The 16,673-nt window shown below is 45.3% G+C and overlaps 2 protein-coding genes across 7 annotated transcripts in view; one reads left to right on the top strand and one right to left on the bottom strand.

Moving 5' to 3' along the window:
- KBTBD12 (kelch repeat and BTB domain containing 12) overlaps positions 1-15,675 on the bottom strand; it is a 62,145-nt gene extending 46,470 nt beyond the window's left edge. For 3 of the 4 annotated variants that reach the window (XR_012765232.1, XM_075432587.1, XM_075432589.1), the window contains exon 1: positions 129-209. The gene's annotated coding sequence lies outside the window, so the exon portion shown is untranslated. Of the gene's footprint in view, positions 1-128; positions 210-15,556 lie in introns of those variants that run through there. The other variant, XM_075432588.1, reaches the window with a different exon arrangement.
- Positions 1-16,673, top strand: part of MGLL (monoglyceride lipase) — a 114,700-nt gene that overhangs the window by 27,682 nt on the left and 70,345 nt on the right. Inside the window, exons 1-2 of one of the 3 annotated variants that reach the window (XM_075432594.1) lie at positions 15,015-15,262; positions 16,359-16,497. In XM_075432594.1, the coding sequence (XP_075288709.1) occupies positions 16,373-16,497 (125 nt within the window). In that variant the 5' untranslated portion in view covers positions 15,015-15,262; positions 16,359-16,372. Of the gene's footprint in view, positions 1-15,014; positions 15,263-15,710; positions 15,800-16,358; positions 16,498-16,673 lie in introns of those variants that run through there. The other 2 variants (XM_009935115.2, XM_075432592.1) reach the window with 2 other exon arrangements.

The raw sequence follows: 16,673 nt of genomic DNA, 5'->3' as shown, positions 1-16,673 counted from the left end.
AGTACCCCTGCTCACAAATTTCCTACAGACCCAGCAACCTGGCCCTGATATTTCCACATTGCCCATCCGTCTCAGTGCCAAAGTCCCTTCTCTTTCCTGCTCTGAGTGGGGAAAGAGTTTAAATGTACCTTTCCGATGCTGGGAGCAGCAGGTGTCTGTGGCAGCACGTGGGAGAGAGAAACAGAGATCACAACCAGCAGCACAGAGCTTCTGAGAAGCAGCAAGGTACCAGGGCTATAAATAGCCTGTGCTGGGCTCCTGGCTGGGATGAGGAGCTGCTTTAATGTCATGCATGGGGCACATTAGGACTCAGATGACTGGCAGCTGTGCTGCTCTCCTTCCCTCTGCCCGTCTGCTGCCTGCCTGACTCAGTGCTAAAAAGCAGTGGGCTCCTCTCTGGAGGAGCTGGTGTCGGTGGCCCACCTAAAGAATTACATTTCCCCCCCCTCCAGACCTTGCCACTGGCACACAGCTGGGCAGACCTCTGTGTCACAGTTGTTTCTGGATGGCTGGAGTAGTTCCCGTGTAGGCAATGACCAGACCGACTCCCACCTACCACTGAGTTTGGGTACCAGAGGAGATGCTGCTACTCATTGACCCTGTCCAAGTCTCTCTTAAAACCAAGGTCACTGCCTCTACAGCTGAGAGGAATTTCCCCAGACTGTTTCTTCTGCCCTTGCTAGATCACTAAGAGCTGAAGTTGTGTGTAAAATAAGGATTTCTGACCAAATCTAAGTGTTATCTGTATATTTTTAATCAGACATAAGGCCTGACTTTATGCTTGTTTGCATTGATGTAAATCAGCAACAGATCTGCGAAATTGGTCCAGAATAGTGGGGTCGCACTGATTTACATCAGCTGCAGATCTTCTACTTTGTAATCTAAAGAGGAACAGAAATGGCTATAATACACTGTTTATATCTCCATATGCTTAAGCAAAAATGGAAAAAAGATTAAGCAAAAATTAGGGTTATAAAATTGATTAATGTCGAGCCTATACTTTTAGTCGAGAAAGACATTAAGGGGTTTTCAGAATGGTCTTTTTTCAATGGCATTAATTCATTTATTCACTATACTAATTGGTTGATTGATCACAATAGCTTCTGAGAAAATTGAAAATTAAATGTATTTCCTTATATGGATTTCTAGTTTGATGGTTTTATTACAGAGTTTTTCCAAAAGCCATGGAGGGAGTGTTTAGGAATGTTCAACTGTTAACTTTGGTTTTTTGTTTTTAGGGGAATAAATAAGATGTATAAAATTTTAAAAAGTATATTTCATAACATTTGTAAACAAAACTAGGAAAAAAAATCAGTGATTAAAGTTTACTCATGTCAGAAAATTTGATAGATCAGATTACAAAGATATATATTGTCTAAACTCCCAGATTGCTCTTATTAAAAGTTCATCTGTATCTTAGAAATAAAAATACCCAATCTGATACTATAGTTTTCACAGAAACCAAGATGGAATGGTGAACTGATAAAATGCCACAGCTGTGATAAAAATGGACCATACCCCTAAACTGCCCTGTTCTGCTGTTACAAGGAACGATTTATAGTGTCGTGATGGTTAACATGGAGTGTTTACGTAGTTAATTTTATTGATATGAAACAACTCTGCTACTGTAGTAATAATCATGTTTCCTTTATGGATGCGTTTTTTCAGTTAATTTCTATAAAGAGCCTGTTTCACACAAATACTAACTAGGGCTTTTAAGACAAATTCCTTGTTATCGCTCCTGAAATTCTGAATATTTTGCTTGCGCTTCGCTGAATTAACCGGGACACCCCATCCTGCAGCGGGGCAGCCGCGGGGCGGCTCTCAGCAGCGCTGCGTCATCACACACATGTAGTAACTCTGCAGTCAGTCAGGCCCCCGATATTTTTGCTAGAATTAAAAGCTTTCTCTTCTGTAAGCCAACCCTCTTTTCACCTTCTTCATGCAATTAAATCGTAATCCTTTCATTCTGATATCATTATCTGTTGTCATGGTGATTTTAATTATAAAAATAAATGGCTGAGAAGTGGGCGAACACAAAAGTTTTTGCTGAACTTTGTTAAATTAATGGCAAAGGGAAAAATATCTGTGGTAGTACAACAGATGCCTGATCTTTTAACACAGTGTATTTTAAAACAATGATAAGAAGTAGGTGTCAGAGACAGAAGAGACACATTTGATGTGAATATTTCAGTGTTTAGGAAATATGTGTTGAATTTAATGTTTTAGAACAATTTTTGCATGGCACCTGTTATACAGTAACTTCTGGTGTTGTGTGAACAAGGAAATTCCCTTCCAAATCTCAACTGCAAGTCATTGACCTATTGGAAAAACACCCCCTTTTCAGGCAAAAGTCTGTCCAGTCTCCAAGAGTGTGTTTTTCAGAGTAAAGCCTTTGGGAACAAATATGCAACATTTACAGTTCATCCAAAAGAAGAAAGCCTGGTTTTCTGGGTGGGGGAGTGCAAATAGCCCGTAGGTGAGGCTATGCCACAGCTTGCAATGAGCAGACCCGCAAGCCACAGTCAGTTACAGCTGAACTTTGGAAGAGACCTACAGCAGCTCAGTTATACTCTGGGTGGTATCAGGACATGGGTTTTCTTCGCTGCCACTGAAACATTGCAACCGACGTGCTGAACTAAACTCATCTCCTCTGCCATGCGTGCCGCGGTTCTGCTGTTTTGCTCTGATGCATTTCCCACTGACAAATCCATAGTTTTACACAGACGTGTCATTAAACGGTGGCACAACTTTGTGTCTTGGAAGAGGAGAGCCTCCTGCTTGACTCCGTGCCCACGTGTGACTCCCCAGCGTAGGCACTGCTCTTCACTCCTCCCCGGGGCTCCTCAGCCCCTTCTGGAGAGCGAGGCAGCCTCTGACGGGGGGACCAGCCCCTCACGTTTGCTTTAATTCCCACACATGAGTAGTTCTGGGCTGTGCACTCACCCCCTTGGCATCAGCCGTGTGCGGCTGCAGGGTGATAGCACCGGCACCGCGTGCGGCCACAGGAGCCTCCTCCTCCTCCTCCTCCTCCTCCCAGCACGGCAAGTCCCACGTGGACAGCTTGGGCATCCTCTGCCTGGGCAGAGAGCCGGGGCCCTGATGGTGCGTTTGGACCACAGCACACACTCCACACTCTACAAATGGCGATTGTTCCGCTTGTATTATGTTCGAACCAGTCATGATATTTTGGTTATCATATCCGTATATACAGTGCCAGTTTGGATACACAGGCAGAGGAAAAAACAGAAACAGAGAGATTTCCAGTTTAATCCTATTTTCTATTCTCTTATGTCAGTCCAGATACAAATGGATTGTTTTTTTTTCTTAGGGTAAGTGTTGACCTTTAGAGCAGGCCAAGGGCAATCCGGAGCTCGCCTGTGACCACAGGTCCGGGGGCAGCACCCTGCAGTCCCTCTGAATTGAAATCTCTTTCCGGCTCTGTCAACCTGATTCCCAGGTTGCCTGACAGATAATGTGGCATGCCAGCCACCCGCTGCTTTTTCATTTAAATAAATGAGAAAGTTGTGGCTAAATTAACACTCCAGCAGAGGTAATAAGGACCGACGCAGCAGCTGCCATGCTGTATGCAAATTGCAGTTTCACACATTAGGAGCTAGATGTTGCTTAATTTGTAGGTCTTTCTCTCTTTAAATGAAAGAGCCTCCATCAACTTCAGGCAATATTAAAAAAAAAAAAGGCCCCAAAAGTCAACTACTCACCAGTGCTTCTAACTGCACCTATAGTCTTTCTTCTGGGGTTTCCCTCCTGATCCCCTGCCAAGCAGTTATTATGGAGTTGTATTGCACTGCCGCATGCTTTTAGGCAAAATATCTGCTGATTCCAAATGAACACACAGCCTGGTGAAGGAGGTACTGGTGGACTGCTGGTATAAACAGAAACCTTTATTTTTTTGCAGTGGTGCCACAAACCAGGAGCTCAACATCCATCAGGGTTTTTTTTTTTTTCCTCTGGAAATGAAACTGTAATAGCGTGAAGGAAGACCTGTGATAGCCGCCAGTTAATCAGACAGAAGGAATGGACTGATAGGAGAGCATTTTTTTCTCCTTTTAGATCAGCAGAGATGGGAATGGAGATGCAAAGAAGCATGTAACTGGATGGGGTTTGTGGAAATGCTGTTCTGTACATTAGTTTTAGCGCTTTTAATGTCTGTAAGAAAATTATAGGTACAACAGTGTTAGGGTCAAAAAGACTTCTAAACGAAGACCAATACTGAAACTCAGGAAGGGAAGTGTTTACTCAGAATAGCAGAACTTGGGGCCACTCTGGCCACGAAAAGTAGAAATAACTGTAATGTTTCTCAGGCTACGTTCTGTGAGAACAAGCAAAATATTAAAAACATTTTAAATCAGATTTTAGCTGGCTCAGAAATACTGCAGCCACAGGACATAAGGCTAAAAAATGCTCCAGACTCACTCCATCTTTCCCAGGTTTTATTCAGAAAGGCAGAGGTTTCATTGTAAAATAAATCCCATTCAAATTATTTGGCATTTACCTATCTTTTTTTGCTCTCCTGACCTACATAGTCAGTCTCCAAGAGCTATTGCCACAGGGCTTTGAATGTCTTCGGGGGAGATGCTCTCTACTTTGCTGTGGTCACCAGTTCCTCCATGCTCAGTTCCTGTTCCTGGATGTCACCTTCTTTGCCTTTGCTTATCCCTTCCATAACCCAGAGATACCATAGTGACCCCTGGCATGCCATTAGCAAAGAAGTAACAGCAACTTGCCCTTTCTAGTCATTATTTGGCTGCGTGTGTTGAAACAAACTGTCACATGAAAATGCAAGTAAAAAAGCCACAGCGAGTTTGTGAGCAAGAAATACTCAGACGGTAACCAAAACGGAGGGTCTGAGAGTGCTTCCCAATTCCCAGAAGTGAATGCCTACCCAGGCTGGTTTCCAGCTCCCTGCTGAAGGCAGAGCTGGTGTACGCCTCCTCCCCATCGCTCTTATGCCTTCTTGAGGAAAGGAAACCTGAGCACTCGGGCGGGATGAGAGCTGCAGGCTGCCCTGAACTCAGTTATCGGGGACAAGGATTGAGGGAAAAGCTCCAAAGTGCCTCCATCCTGCTGTTCAGATGGAGCCTTGTCAAACTTGGGTGATTTACTATTCAGGACACCAAAGAAGACCGTAATTCTGGCTGCTGTGACCTTATCTGTCACTCTGTACAAGCCCCTGCAACTCTCTTTGGTCTTTGTCCCTCATCACTAAACCAGGATGATGATGTGTTCCTACCAGTCAGAGAGATGAATTAGTATTCACTAAGCTGCAGGGCCTGTGTGCCAGTGGTGCCAATTAAGAAGGATATCCAGGTTTGTGTATACCAATAAATTCTTCATTTGCTGCAGCCCCCCAACGTGGTGCACAGCTGTGCCACAAAAAAATGCATTAAAAAACCCCTTTGTTACACAGTGGTTGTGGTGAATGGATTATCAAATATGAGGCAAACTACACATCGCTTTTCTGACATGCAGAGGCAATAACTCTGAGAGACACGGACTTCTCCCACCATGGGCGTGAGGCATCTGTCCCTAAAGTGATACGAAGACAATGCTGATTTGTACATGCTCAGTCCTGAGTACGGAGCTGGAGGTGGCTCCTCTCTCCCATGCTCTGCTGCCCCAAATATGGCTGGCGCTTGTAGCGTAGTGCTGGAGCTCCAGCCCTTATGCTGAAACTAGGTCCCAAATGCAGACAGACAGCCTCAGCTGTCCACCCATCCACAGGTGTCAAGGTGATGGGGAGAGAGATGGTCACGGGGAGCCAGGATACCTAGCAGGGCCTCATCGTCAAAGACCTTGGTAAAAGGGACACATCCTAACTCAGGCCAGGCACCAGATACCCTCTTTCACCCCATGATCTGAGTCACCAGACTGTAGCTTTTTGAGTTCATCTGTGAGGGATCTCATGAATTAGGAGGTAAAAACTTGGAAAGATCTGCAGTACTGCTACCCTTTTCATTGTCCATCTACAGTTGCTCATAAACATGCAGCAGAATTTGTTCAAACCTTGCAACTGAGCGTAGTGGTTTATACTAGAGCAGCAGTACATCATAGAAAATGAACAGGAATTAGGATCCTTCAACAAAGTAACATTTCTTCTACTTCTATCCACAAAAAAAAAGGATGAAGAAATGTAGCATCTTCCAAGTTACACCCCAAGTGGCAATCTTCCAAACCTCTTTCCATATGTTCCTAAGTGTCAAAAGCCCAAATGTTCCATATCTTGCTGCCAAATTCTCTGGCTCAATCCCAACAGCTCTTACAATACAGTTGGGTATTGTCTAGTGAGAAAAAAAATCACCTCAGATAGATAATTAAAAATATATTTGATCATCAGATAGATGTGAATGGCTGAGGGGTGCTGTGCTGAATGAATCGTTCACACTCACAGATTTCAAAGCAGCAGAAAGGTATCTTTCTGATCTTACTGAAGTTGCCCCAGAGATCCTTGTTTGTTGCAGAACGTATTGCTGCAGAGATCTGAAACCAGGGGCAGCTCCATGGCAGGAGCTATAGTGCCAGGGTGCAGGCTGGGGTACGTGTCTGAACTGGACCGCAGAGGGAGGTTTCAGACTCAGGCAGACATTGCTGGATTGGTTTCACCCCTGTCTCATTTGAGACTGAGCCCCACAAAATCAAAGGCTAGGAGTTTATCCTTGTTTTAAACCAAAGCATAGATGCTGCTGTCATCCCATCCCTGGAGGTGCTGAGGAGATGGGCACAGGTCTCGGGCTGGGACTGAGGACACACGCGTCGCTCAGCAGGTCTCATACACATGTCACAGCACAGGAGGGAGTGAGATGCTTTGTGCTCTCTGGCTCAGGTGCTGAATGTTGCGACCTTCCCTCTGCTGTCCTCTTCCTCAAAACCTCCCAAGGGCTGGAGTTTCGTGCAATATCTACATCCATGAGTTGAGTGTTTCCTCTTGTGCCTGAAAGGGTAACATCTCCAAACCTTAGATTTCCATTTTAAAAGCTACAGTAATTCCAGAGAAGATTCAGTAATGTACTAGGAGAAGTCAACAAGTAAAAATAATCAACACATGCTGGTATCAAAGAACAGCACTGTGAACTGGAAGGTTCCTATGCGCAGGGGTTTGGGAAGCCTCACCAACAGGTCTGTAACAGGAATCTGAACTGACATCACCAGCTCACAGAAACCACAGATGCTCGTGACTCCAAAGCACAAACAAAACCACAGATACCTTTGCTACATCAGAATCCATGACTGTAGCCAAGATATAATCCATATCTTGTGCTGGAGGAAACAGGATGAGGGTTGGGGGGGTGAACTGTCAGATACCGTAACTTTTGATGTACCGTAAGAGCACATGCTGCTAATTTACAATAAGATCAAATAGGAAGGGTGTTAATGGCCTTGAGGATTGAAGATGTCCATCTCTAAAGCATACAAGGCTCTGGTAACAATCCTTTGTTGTCCTGAGATACAGCATTGTCATCTTATATGGGAAATACTTTGCCTATGGATGCTTTGTCCCCTTTTTCACTATAATGCTCCTCATTTGACATCCCCTTTCTCCAAGTGTACTTCTGGATTAATTATTACATGCATTCATTCAGCCTAGGAGGAAAACCAGTGAGTGTGTTTTCCTGCCCTAGAAGGTATAAAGTAAATTGCAGCAGATACCATAAAAATTAAATAACTGAGAGGGAACAATTATGAACCAGATGCAAACAGCAATGAATGTGGTGCTTAGTACAGAATAAGTCACATGTGACTTCATGGTACTACGGTGCAACACTGAGCACAACTGGGCCTTAATTTTATAGGCCACTTGGTGCTACCACAGTACATATACAGGAGAATGCTCCTAGGAGTGAGCACTGTGTTTGGAATAAGGTTTCTGTAAGACATTAAGATACTGCCTAACACCCATACCAGGATGGCAGAGTATCTGCTAGAATTCTCTTGTTGTTTCATACCATAACACTTACTTTTTCTCCAACATGCATTTTGCACTAGGGATATTCTTTTTTTTTTCTCTAGTACTACTCTTGATTTACATCAATGTGAGCAAGAGCAGAATCAGGCCTCCAGTTAAATAACTAATGCAGCTGTTTTGCTGAACCAGCTTCCTGGCTGGGAATGCATCCAGTCAGCTGTGGATAACAAACCTCAGTAACAGAGATTTCAAAGATTTCATACATTAATTTTTTTCTTAATATTTGCAGAGTTACTTTTCTTACAAAATCTGTTAGGCAGATGTTAGGAAGTAATTACTGTACATGAATCAGAAAGAAAATGCACATCTTACACCAAATGTGTGAGTGGACCGAGCAGAGAAACCAAAGATACATATGAAAAAAGCTAAAATGTATCTGAGCAGAATCTGCCAGCACTTGCCATGGGGTTATGAGGAAGAAACAGCACAAGGCAAGCTCTTCTCAGGAGCCGTATGTTCACTGTATATCCAAAACTACAAGCCTGCTATGTTTTCTAGCAACAGGAGAATTGTACTCACCATTCACGGGTAGAAGATGAAGTCAGCCCTAGCTGGACAGGTACCCTTTCCATCGACACCTAAGAGCCTTTCAGGCAATCACAGTAACCAACGCAGTGGACAGAACTAAAATGTTGCTACGTACACTCTCATGCTCAAATATCCCAAAGTATCCTTAGATCCTGGCACACATAGGTGTAAAGAGAATTGATCCTAGGAGTTAAAACTCTTGCCGCTGTACACAGAATTATTGTAATATTTATGTATAAATACAACCAATTTTCAGATGATGGTGGCAGTGGTAATAACATCCAGGCGATTAGGACAGAAAGCAAAATTGTAGGGACAATTTTGCCGCGAAGAATGTAGTTATCCAGGTTGTGGGGTTGTCCAGGACACAGCAAATCTGGGTAATCTTGAACGACTGAAAAAGTTACTGCTTCCGTTGTTCACAGTGCTCTGATGGATAGATTTTTAGATGAGATGGGAGTTAGTAATGGTATAATTGGGTAAACAAAATCTGGAGCATTAAGCATGGATTCTGCCCTCAGCTTGACTCCAACATGCAGCCTTAATTTTCTCTGCTCTGATTCCCTGCCAATAAAATAAAGATTTCATCCTTCCTTTCCAAAGTACTTTGAAATCTCAGGTTCAAAGTACTAAATTAGAGTTAAATAAAATATCTTAGTAAGTAATAATAAAAATACTGCATGTCTCTTACAGTGTTTTCCATCACTAGCAGTTAATGTACTTCATAGATGAGGATGGTATAATTACCTTTACATTGCAGTGTGGCTGGACCAGCTGAGGCCAAGCAAGGAAATGATTCACCTGTACCACGGAAGCTCCCTTAAGATGCATTTTAGGAGCACAAAGCAGACCTCCAGATTGTGCTGATTTTCACGCATAAAATCAATTCAGTTAAAAAAATAAATTGCACATCAGTAACTATGGCCCTCTAAAATTCCATCTCAGTGTTCACGAACCTATCAACACTACAAGAAGAAATGTTACAAAAGAAGCCTTTAAAATTACAAACCAGCCAGCATGTTTAATATTTCAAGTCTAAATTACAACATAAAACCTCATTTTGAGAAATGCTATGAAAGCATCAGGGTTGGGTGCATTTTAGAACAGCATTTGTCATAAAAAAGAGCTTGAACATTTGGGTTGCCAAGGCAGAAACCAGCACCACAGACACATTTTACCCTTATGGGGATTCATCAAGGTTGTGCAGTGCAGCTGTTGTCTTAGTAAAAGAAAGTATCAGCCCCTGGCTGGAAGAAACAGAAACATAATTATGTTATGATGAGCTGGAAAACATGCAAAGAAAAATTGGAATGCAAAGCATGGTAAATGATGCTTTGTCAATTGCACAGCAGCAAGAAAACCAGGCGGCACAATAATAACTCTTCTCCAGTCAATGCTTCCAGTTTGGCTACCAAAATAAAGCACTGCTCTAACCACGACAGAATAGCTGTATCTTTTGGCTGTATTACTTAGTCCTGATACAACAACGCTGGGTTTGTAAAATGGGTTATGCAGTCATCCTCAGTAACCGAAATGAGAAAAGGAATGGTCAGGTACTTCTCAAAACTGAGACCATAATTCCATCCAGAGAAAATTTATAATGTTCTCTTTTTCTGATTTTTGCGTATATTAAAATTCAAAGCTTAGAACCTTTTCCTTTAAGATGCCTTTTAATTACATTTTCTGCCATTAAAACCCCTGTTTCTACCGAGGTGACCAACATTTTATCCATAGTAATATGGCTATATGCAGTCATATCGCAGTAAAATAGGAAATGCCATCCCGTAACAGGCTCGTCAATCTGTCTGTCCCCACGGGAGGACAGGATTTCCCTTCAAGGGCTGCAGCTGTGGGCTTGTCCAGGGCAGAAACCACTGAAGTTTATTCTCGTGATGTGAGCGAAAAAAAAAAACAAATTGGAAAACTGGACTAATTATACACCAGCACAGGAAAATTTTATTTAGAAACTAATACTGGGCCGCAGAGATAAAAAGGGACAAACGTCTAAAGAAAACCCGATGATGATAAAGGGGGAAATTATTAAAAAAAACCCAACAAACAAACACCCTGTCCAGCGCAAAGCGAAGCTGCGGCTGTGCCCTCTAGTGCCCGAGACCCGCGGAACCCACTGCAGGTTCCGCGGACCAGGGGCTCGAGCACCAGAGAAAACCCACCAGCGAGCGGCTTCCCGCAGCACCCAGTGCGGGTCGGCTCCCTGGCTGGGCCACTGCTGAGGTGACACAATTCCAGACTTTTATAAGAAACACAGTCATTTCCAAGGCAGAGTTCTTCTCAAGCGAGAGGGTTGCTAGAGTAACTCTATCAACTTCCCCTCGACAGACAAAACTTTACGGCAGAATTTCCACCTTTCATTTTGAATTTCCTACCTTTGGAGGATGCCTGTTAAATATTTCATACTAAGAATGCCTCAGAATCTGGTATTAATATTCTTTTCATTAAAAAAAAAAATCTTTTAATTAAAAAACCCAAATGAACCACCAAACAATATGTGTATTGCTTCTGTAATTAAAACCAATCAGCTCTCGAATTAGCATCTCTGTAGGATGGGTCATCTTCTACACACCAGTTTAAAGGACTGAAACCTATATTCAAAGAGTGTATTTTTAAGTGTATATTTTTGGCCCTGTCAAATAAGGAGCACAGGCAAGATACTCATCACTTTACTCATATAGCTACTGTTTGTAGGCACAGCTTTGTAAGCGACTTCTAATGACAGCAGGATTTGCAGAATTTTTATTACCTACAAAAAATTAGGCCTATTTTTACCACTAATTATTTTCATTTACACAGTAAAAATACTTTATTACTTGACTGTAGTTTGCATCGAGGGGCATTAAAAGACTTGTAGCTTAATCTAATAATTCTGTTCCCGCTGACTAGGGAAAGTGGAATTACTGATGGACAACAAATCAGTGGAAGCCTGCAAACAACTTCTGTGACAGTCAGATATCCCTGCGCTGACCCTTCAACCTTTCTCCATTTCACTTGGCACTAATTTGTGAAGAGGTACACGAGATTGCAGAATTGCAGGCCAATGCCAAGCTAGTTGTAATTTCTTCTGATACTGTTAAGCTTAACCTGATCAATAAAATATTGTCCATTAACATCTTTTTCCTCAATCCAGTTTGCCTGACACCAAGTTTATTTTTTGGTTGCAAGGCATTAAAATAGATATTTTACAGGAAAATGAAAGCAGTTTATCCCAGCCCCGACTCCTGTCTCATCCCCCTACATCTCTTATTCAGGGATACCAACAGGCAAGCAAAGGCAGATCACAGAAGTGAGTACAGCTGAATGACCGGCCTCTGGTTAGGGACCAATAAAAAAAAATAGCCAAAGAGAAGGGTAAATCCAGAATACTGACTCTAAACTGACAGCTCTAGTGGCACTGGCTTTTTGCTTTTCACTTGATTTTAATTCTTCCTCTTCATGCTTCATATCCCCCTGGTCCCCACGTGCTCTCTTGCTTGTGCTGGCTGTTGCTCTCTCCAGCTGCTCCCTGACTGCTGTAACTTCCAGCATTTTTCTGTAGGAGCAGATTCTTCCATAACCACATACTTCTTAGATATTTTATTATTGCATCCTCCTCCTCTATTATTTTTTCCTCCTTCTTGTCAGCAAAAGTTCTCTTTGTGGTCCTGGTGAGCAGAATCCCAAATGGTTTAGCACCCACACCTCATCAAATCCACTTCTCAAACAAAAACACTCCATTGGAGTGCTCCACGTAGGAGCATGGTAGCGTCAACCAGAGCAGAAGGATCTCATACAGTATGTTCACCTCTGCATGCCAACAGGATATGATCCATTAAAAATCCATTTTGTGAATGAAAGCCTAACGACAAAGACAATCCTGTCTCATTCCCTTACCCCACCATCAGAACTACACGCCAGCCCGCCACGCTGTCTCCCTTCCATCCTACTCTCTCCCTTCTCTTCTCTCTAGCCCATTCGCCCTCTCCATTGCTGTGATAACAAGTTTTCATTCTATGTGTTTTCTCTGTCATTCCAGCAATTGATTCTTTTCCTAAAATTTGCCTTATTTTAGGGTGTGATCCTTTTCTCTACACTCCTGCGGGTACCTCGGCAGTCAATGGAGCTGCTTAAACTAAGCAGGGCTCTGCCTTGAAGAAACGAAACACCTTTCCCTACAAGGCTTAAGCAATTACTGAGTTTGTGTAAAGATTCAGCAAGGCTATTTCTATTTTTTACGAAGAAGTTGATTTAGCTTAAACTGTATTTCCAAAACATATTTCACTCTACCGAGACAAGAGAAGATGTTAGTCTCATAAATACTGCATGCTCCGACACCCCTTTGATTTCTCAGAGGGAGCCTGCACGCAATAATCACTCTGCTAAAGCCCTCTACAGCGCTTGGGTATCAGCTAGGTGAATTCTTCAGGCCCAATCCACCTTTCCCAGATGGCTTCTCATTCGCAGCTTGAACTCCATAAAATAATAAGGTAACTAGTCAGCAGTTGCTTCTCATAATTTTTATGATGTTTCCATGAGATGGGGGAGAACGTGCTACCTATGAGAAGAAATGTGCTCTGACTCCTGGGGGCTCAGGGAAGCTGGGGAAAAGGAAGGAGGGGTCAGCTGATCCTCCACTCCTGTGCAATGGTGAGAATCTGGGCCTGGCAGAGAGCGTGGCTGGACCAGAGTCCTGCTGCCTCCAGTATTAGCTACATGAAGGTTAACGGGGTATCAAGGGAATCACACATCCACACTGACCAGGGCAGGGCTCTCAAAGACAGGATCTCACCCTCCTGTTCTGACAAAGGTCATTTTCTTTGAGATGTTATTTTTATCCTGAATTTTAGAATGAGGCTTTTTCCTTGTCTCCCCACCTCTCTGTGACCCTGGGAACTCGGATATTCCCAACGCCATAACAGAAGAGCATGTTCCTGGCATCAAGTTTCATGGACGGTTGTAGGGAAGCAGGAAAGTGTTCCCTGCAGATAAACTGTGTGAGAAGGGGAAGAGGCTTCTTTCTTTTCCTCTTAATTCAGTTATTATCTGATCTGCATCCTTTAACTAAATATATATGCCCTTGCTTCTTCCAGCTCTGGAGCTGGCTTTAATTCCACTGTCCATGCTGGCCTACCAAACTGTACATCTCCGTGTACAGCTCCCAGGGCTCAGGTTAAGACCCCATCTGACAGAAACCTTGCTCATTATAAACCATCACAAATGTTGGCTTGGGTTTTTTTTTTTTTTCAAACAATAGCAGTTACAGGAATATATAATTTTGCTTTTGCAGCTAATAACTAAAAACCCCTCTAGGGCATTTAATATAAATGACACTGAAAGAGGAAAAAGTCTGCTTTTGATTTCCTTTTTATTTGTATATGGGTCATCTCAGAGGTTTTGCATTTATTGTTATTACTGTTAGCATACATTTCTTTCCTTTCCTCAGCCTTTATTCCCAGGTGTGGACTCAGTGAGCACATTGCTTAGCTTTAAAAAATACTTTTAATAGCTGCCTCATCTTAAAAAGGCCCGAGACCTCTAAGTATATATAGGCATGTAAAAATTTCAGTTGATAATATTATCCTGATGAAATATAAAAGGCCTGAATCTGTGCCCTTAATATAAACAATTTAAAAGTTCTCAACAAACGCTAAGCACTGACCAGTATTAAATGACAAAACTCAGTATCTGGACACCTTAAGGCTGGGAAGCTACTTCAACTTTGGGGAACCCTGCTGTCACAATTTTTATCAGCCAGTATCATATACCATCAAATAGATGTCAGACTGCACAGGGCAACATATGTGTTGCGTATAATCTGTGGTGATTAGGTGCGCTATTAGATTATGTGTATATAATTTATACACTGTACTCATAAATAGCCTTTACCATGGATGCGGGTGCAAAGCAAGAGGCTCGGGTGCTCCTCTGAACGAGTGCGTGGAAGTCTCAACCTCTCCGGCGCGGCTTCGAAGCCCGGAGAGCCGCACATCCAAACGCCAAGGGGGAAGCCTGGGTTCGGGACCAGGCGGAGCAGCCCCGGCCGGGGCATCCCCGCAGGCAGCGCAGCTCCGCAGCCTCCCCTCTCCCGCTCCAGCGCCTGAAAGCCGTCCCCGCTCCCCGGGCGTCACTCCCGGCCGCTACGGCCGGAGCCCGCTGTGGCGGTTCTGCCCGCCGGGCCGGGCTGCGGGCAGCCCTGCGGCAGCCGCTCCCGCTCCGCCGCCGGCAGCCGGGGGGGGGGTCCGGGGGGAGGCAGGCGGAGGCTCCGCCGGTGAGGACCCCCCGGCGGGCCGGCCGTTTCTCCCCCCTTCCCGCTGCCGGGGGGCTCCAGGGGGCTCCTCCGCTCCCCGCCCGCCCGGTCAGCGCCCACCCAGCCCAACCCAGCCCAGCCGGGGGGCAGCAGCGACCGCGTCCCGGGCGCGGCACCGCCCGCCGCCGCCCCCTCCCTCCGCTCCGCCGGGAGCAGCCGGTGCGCAGCGTGCGGCGGGGCTGCCCGGCTCCGGCACCGGCACCGGCTCCGGCTCCGCTGGGGGCCGCGGAGAGGCCGCCCGCCCCGCCGCGGCGACAGGATGCGTGTGCGGGGCTTGTGACCTGCGATCGCGGCGGGGCTCAGATCCCTCCTCCTCCTCCTCCTCCTCCTCCCCGCCCTGCCGCTCCCCGCCTGGCGGCGAGGGGCCGGGGCAGTTGCGCTTACACGCGAGATGGCTTCGCAGCGGGGATCGCTTTGAGAACAAGGTCTCCCCCCCCGGCCTCCGAACAGTAAGTGCCAGGAAGGAAGGAAAGTTGCAAACAACCTGCGGCGGCAGGAACTTTCTGAGCTGCTCCAGCTGCGTGCGCTCAAGGTGCCTTTGATGTGCGTGCAGCAGCTTCTGGAAAGTGGACTGCAGCTTTCCCACTCGTCGGCCCTCCCTCTCCCCCCACCCTCCCCTCCCACCACCGCTACTTCAGCCCACACACGCAATTTGTTTGAGAAGGAGGGAAGGGGGGGGGGGATCAACAACAACAAAAAACCCCAACAAAAAGTGATGAAATGAACGAGAAGTGGTGAATTACCCAAGCGACTTTCCTCCAAGAGCGAGCGAGCCGGGAAGAGGAGTGGCGGCGGGAGCGGCGCAGCCCGCCCGGAGGGACCCGCCGGGCACCCACCGGGGACCCGCCGGGGGCCGTGGGGGCTGCGCGGTTGGCGGGGCGCGGATGCGTCTCCGCCGCGGGATGCGAAAAGCCTCATCCGCTTGCACTGGACTTGAGATGCCGGCTCCTCACTAGAATGCAAAGCCTTGCACAGGATGAAAACAGGTTTGTGGCGAATTCCCCTGGAAACGTTTCGTTCCCCTCCCTGGCTGAGATGTCAGAGAAGATAATGATGACACGGTGGCAGATACCTCTGCTGCGTCCCCTCCGCTGTTCTTTGGAGATGTTAAGGCAGAGATAAATCTTTCATGCAGCTGTCTTTTCATATCTGTAGCGGTTGCTGCACAATCTGCACTTGATTGCAGCTAAAATATTCTTTTTAGGATCCGTTGCGCAAAATGATGCAAAATAAACACAGATGGGAGAAGAGGGGGAGAGAAAGCTGTAATGAAGTAGTGATGGTGGATTGATCTTCCCCCCTGTCCCCTCTCCAATGCCCTCCGCCAAAATGCGAGCCTTTTCTGAATAGAAAATGCTACGTTTCTGTTTTAAAGCTGTAAAGATTTGGGGGGGGCTCTTTGGCTGGTGTTTTGCAGGGAGACTCCCATCAGTGGTGCTTGCTTTACTGACTGACTTTCTTGAATGCCTGGCTACCCAGCCCATCAGCCTCTATCTTGCCTCCACCTGTTTTAAAGTATGTCTTGTTTCTCCCAACACCTTGCAGGTCATTCTTCCAGAATGCCAGAGGAGGGTTCGCCAAAGCGGAGTCCTCAAAACGTCCCATACAAGGACCTGCCCCATATCATCAATGCTGATGGGCAGCATCTCTTCTGCAGGTATTGGAAGCCAGCAGCAGCTCCCAGGTGAGCACTTTCAAGTAAATGTCCTTTTTTACTATCAGTAAATAAGACTTTATTCGTGTAATTATTATTTATAGCTTGACTGGTGTTACAGGGCTGCGTGCTTTACAGAGCCACAAAGAGATATGTCTCTCATCTGAGAGAGCCCCTACTGTAAAGACTGCATGCTCCAAACCTTT

This window comes from Opisthocomus hoazin, chromosome 11 (assembly GCF_030867145.1).
Source record: "Opisthocomus hoazin isolate bOpiHoa1 chromosome 11, bOpiHoa1.hap1, whole genome shotgun sequence".
Lineage (NCBI taxonomy): Eukaryota > Metazoa > Chordata > Aves > Opisthocomiformes > Opisthocomidae > Opisthocomus > Opisthocomus hoazin.
The sequence above is the reverse complement of the archived record's forward strand: the minus strand, read 5'-3'. Positions and strand labels throughout refer to the sequence as shown.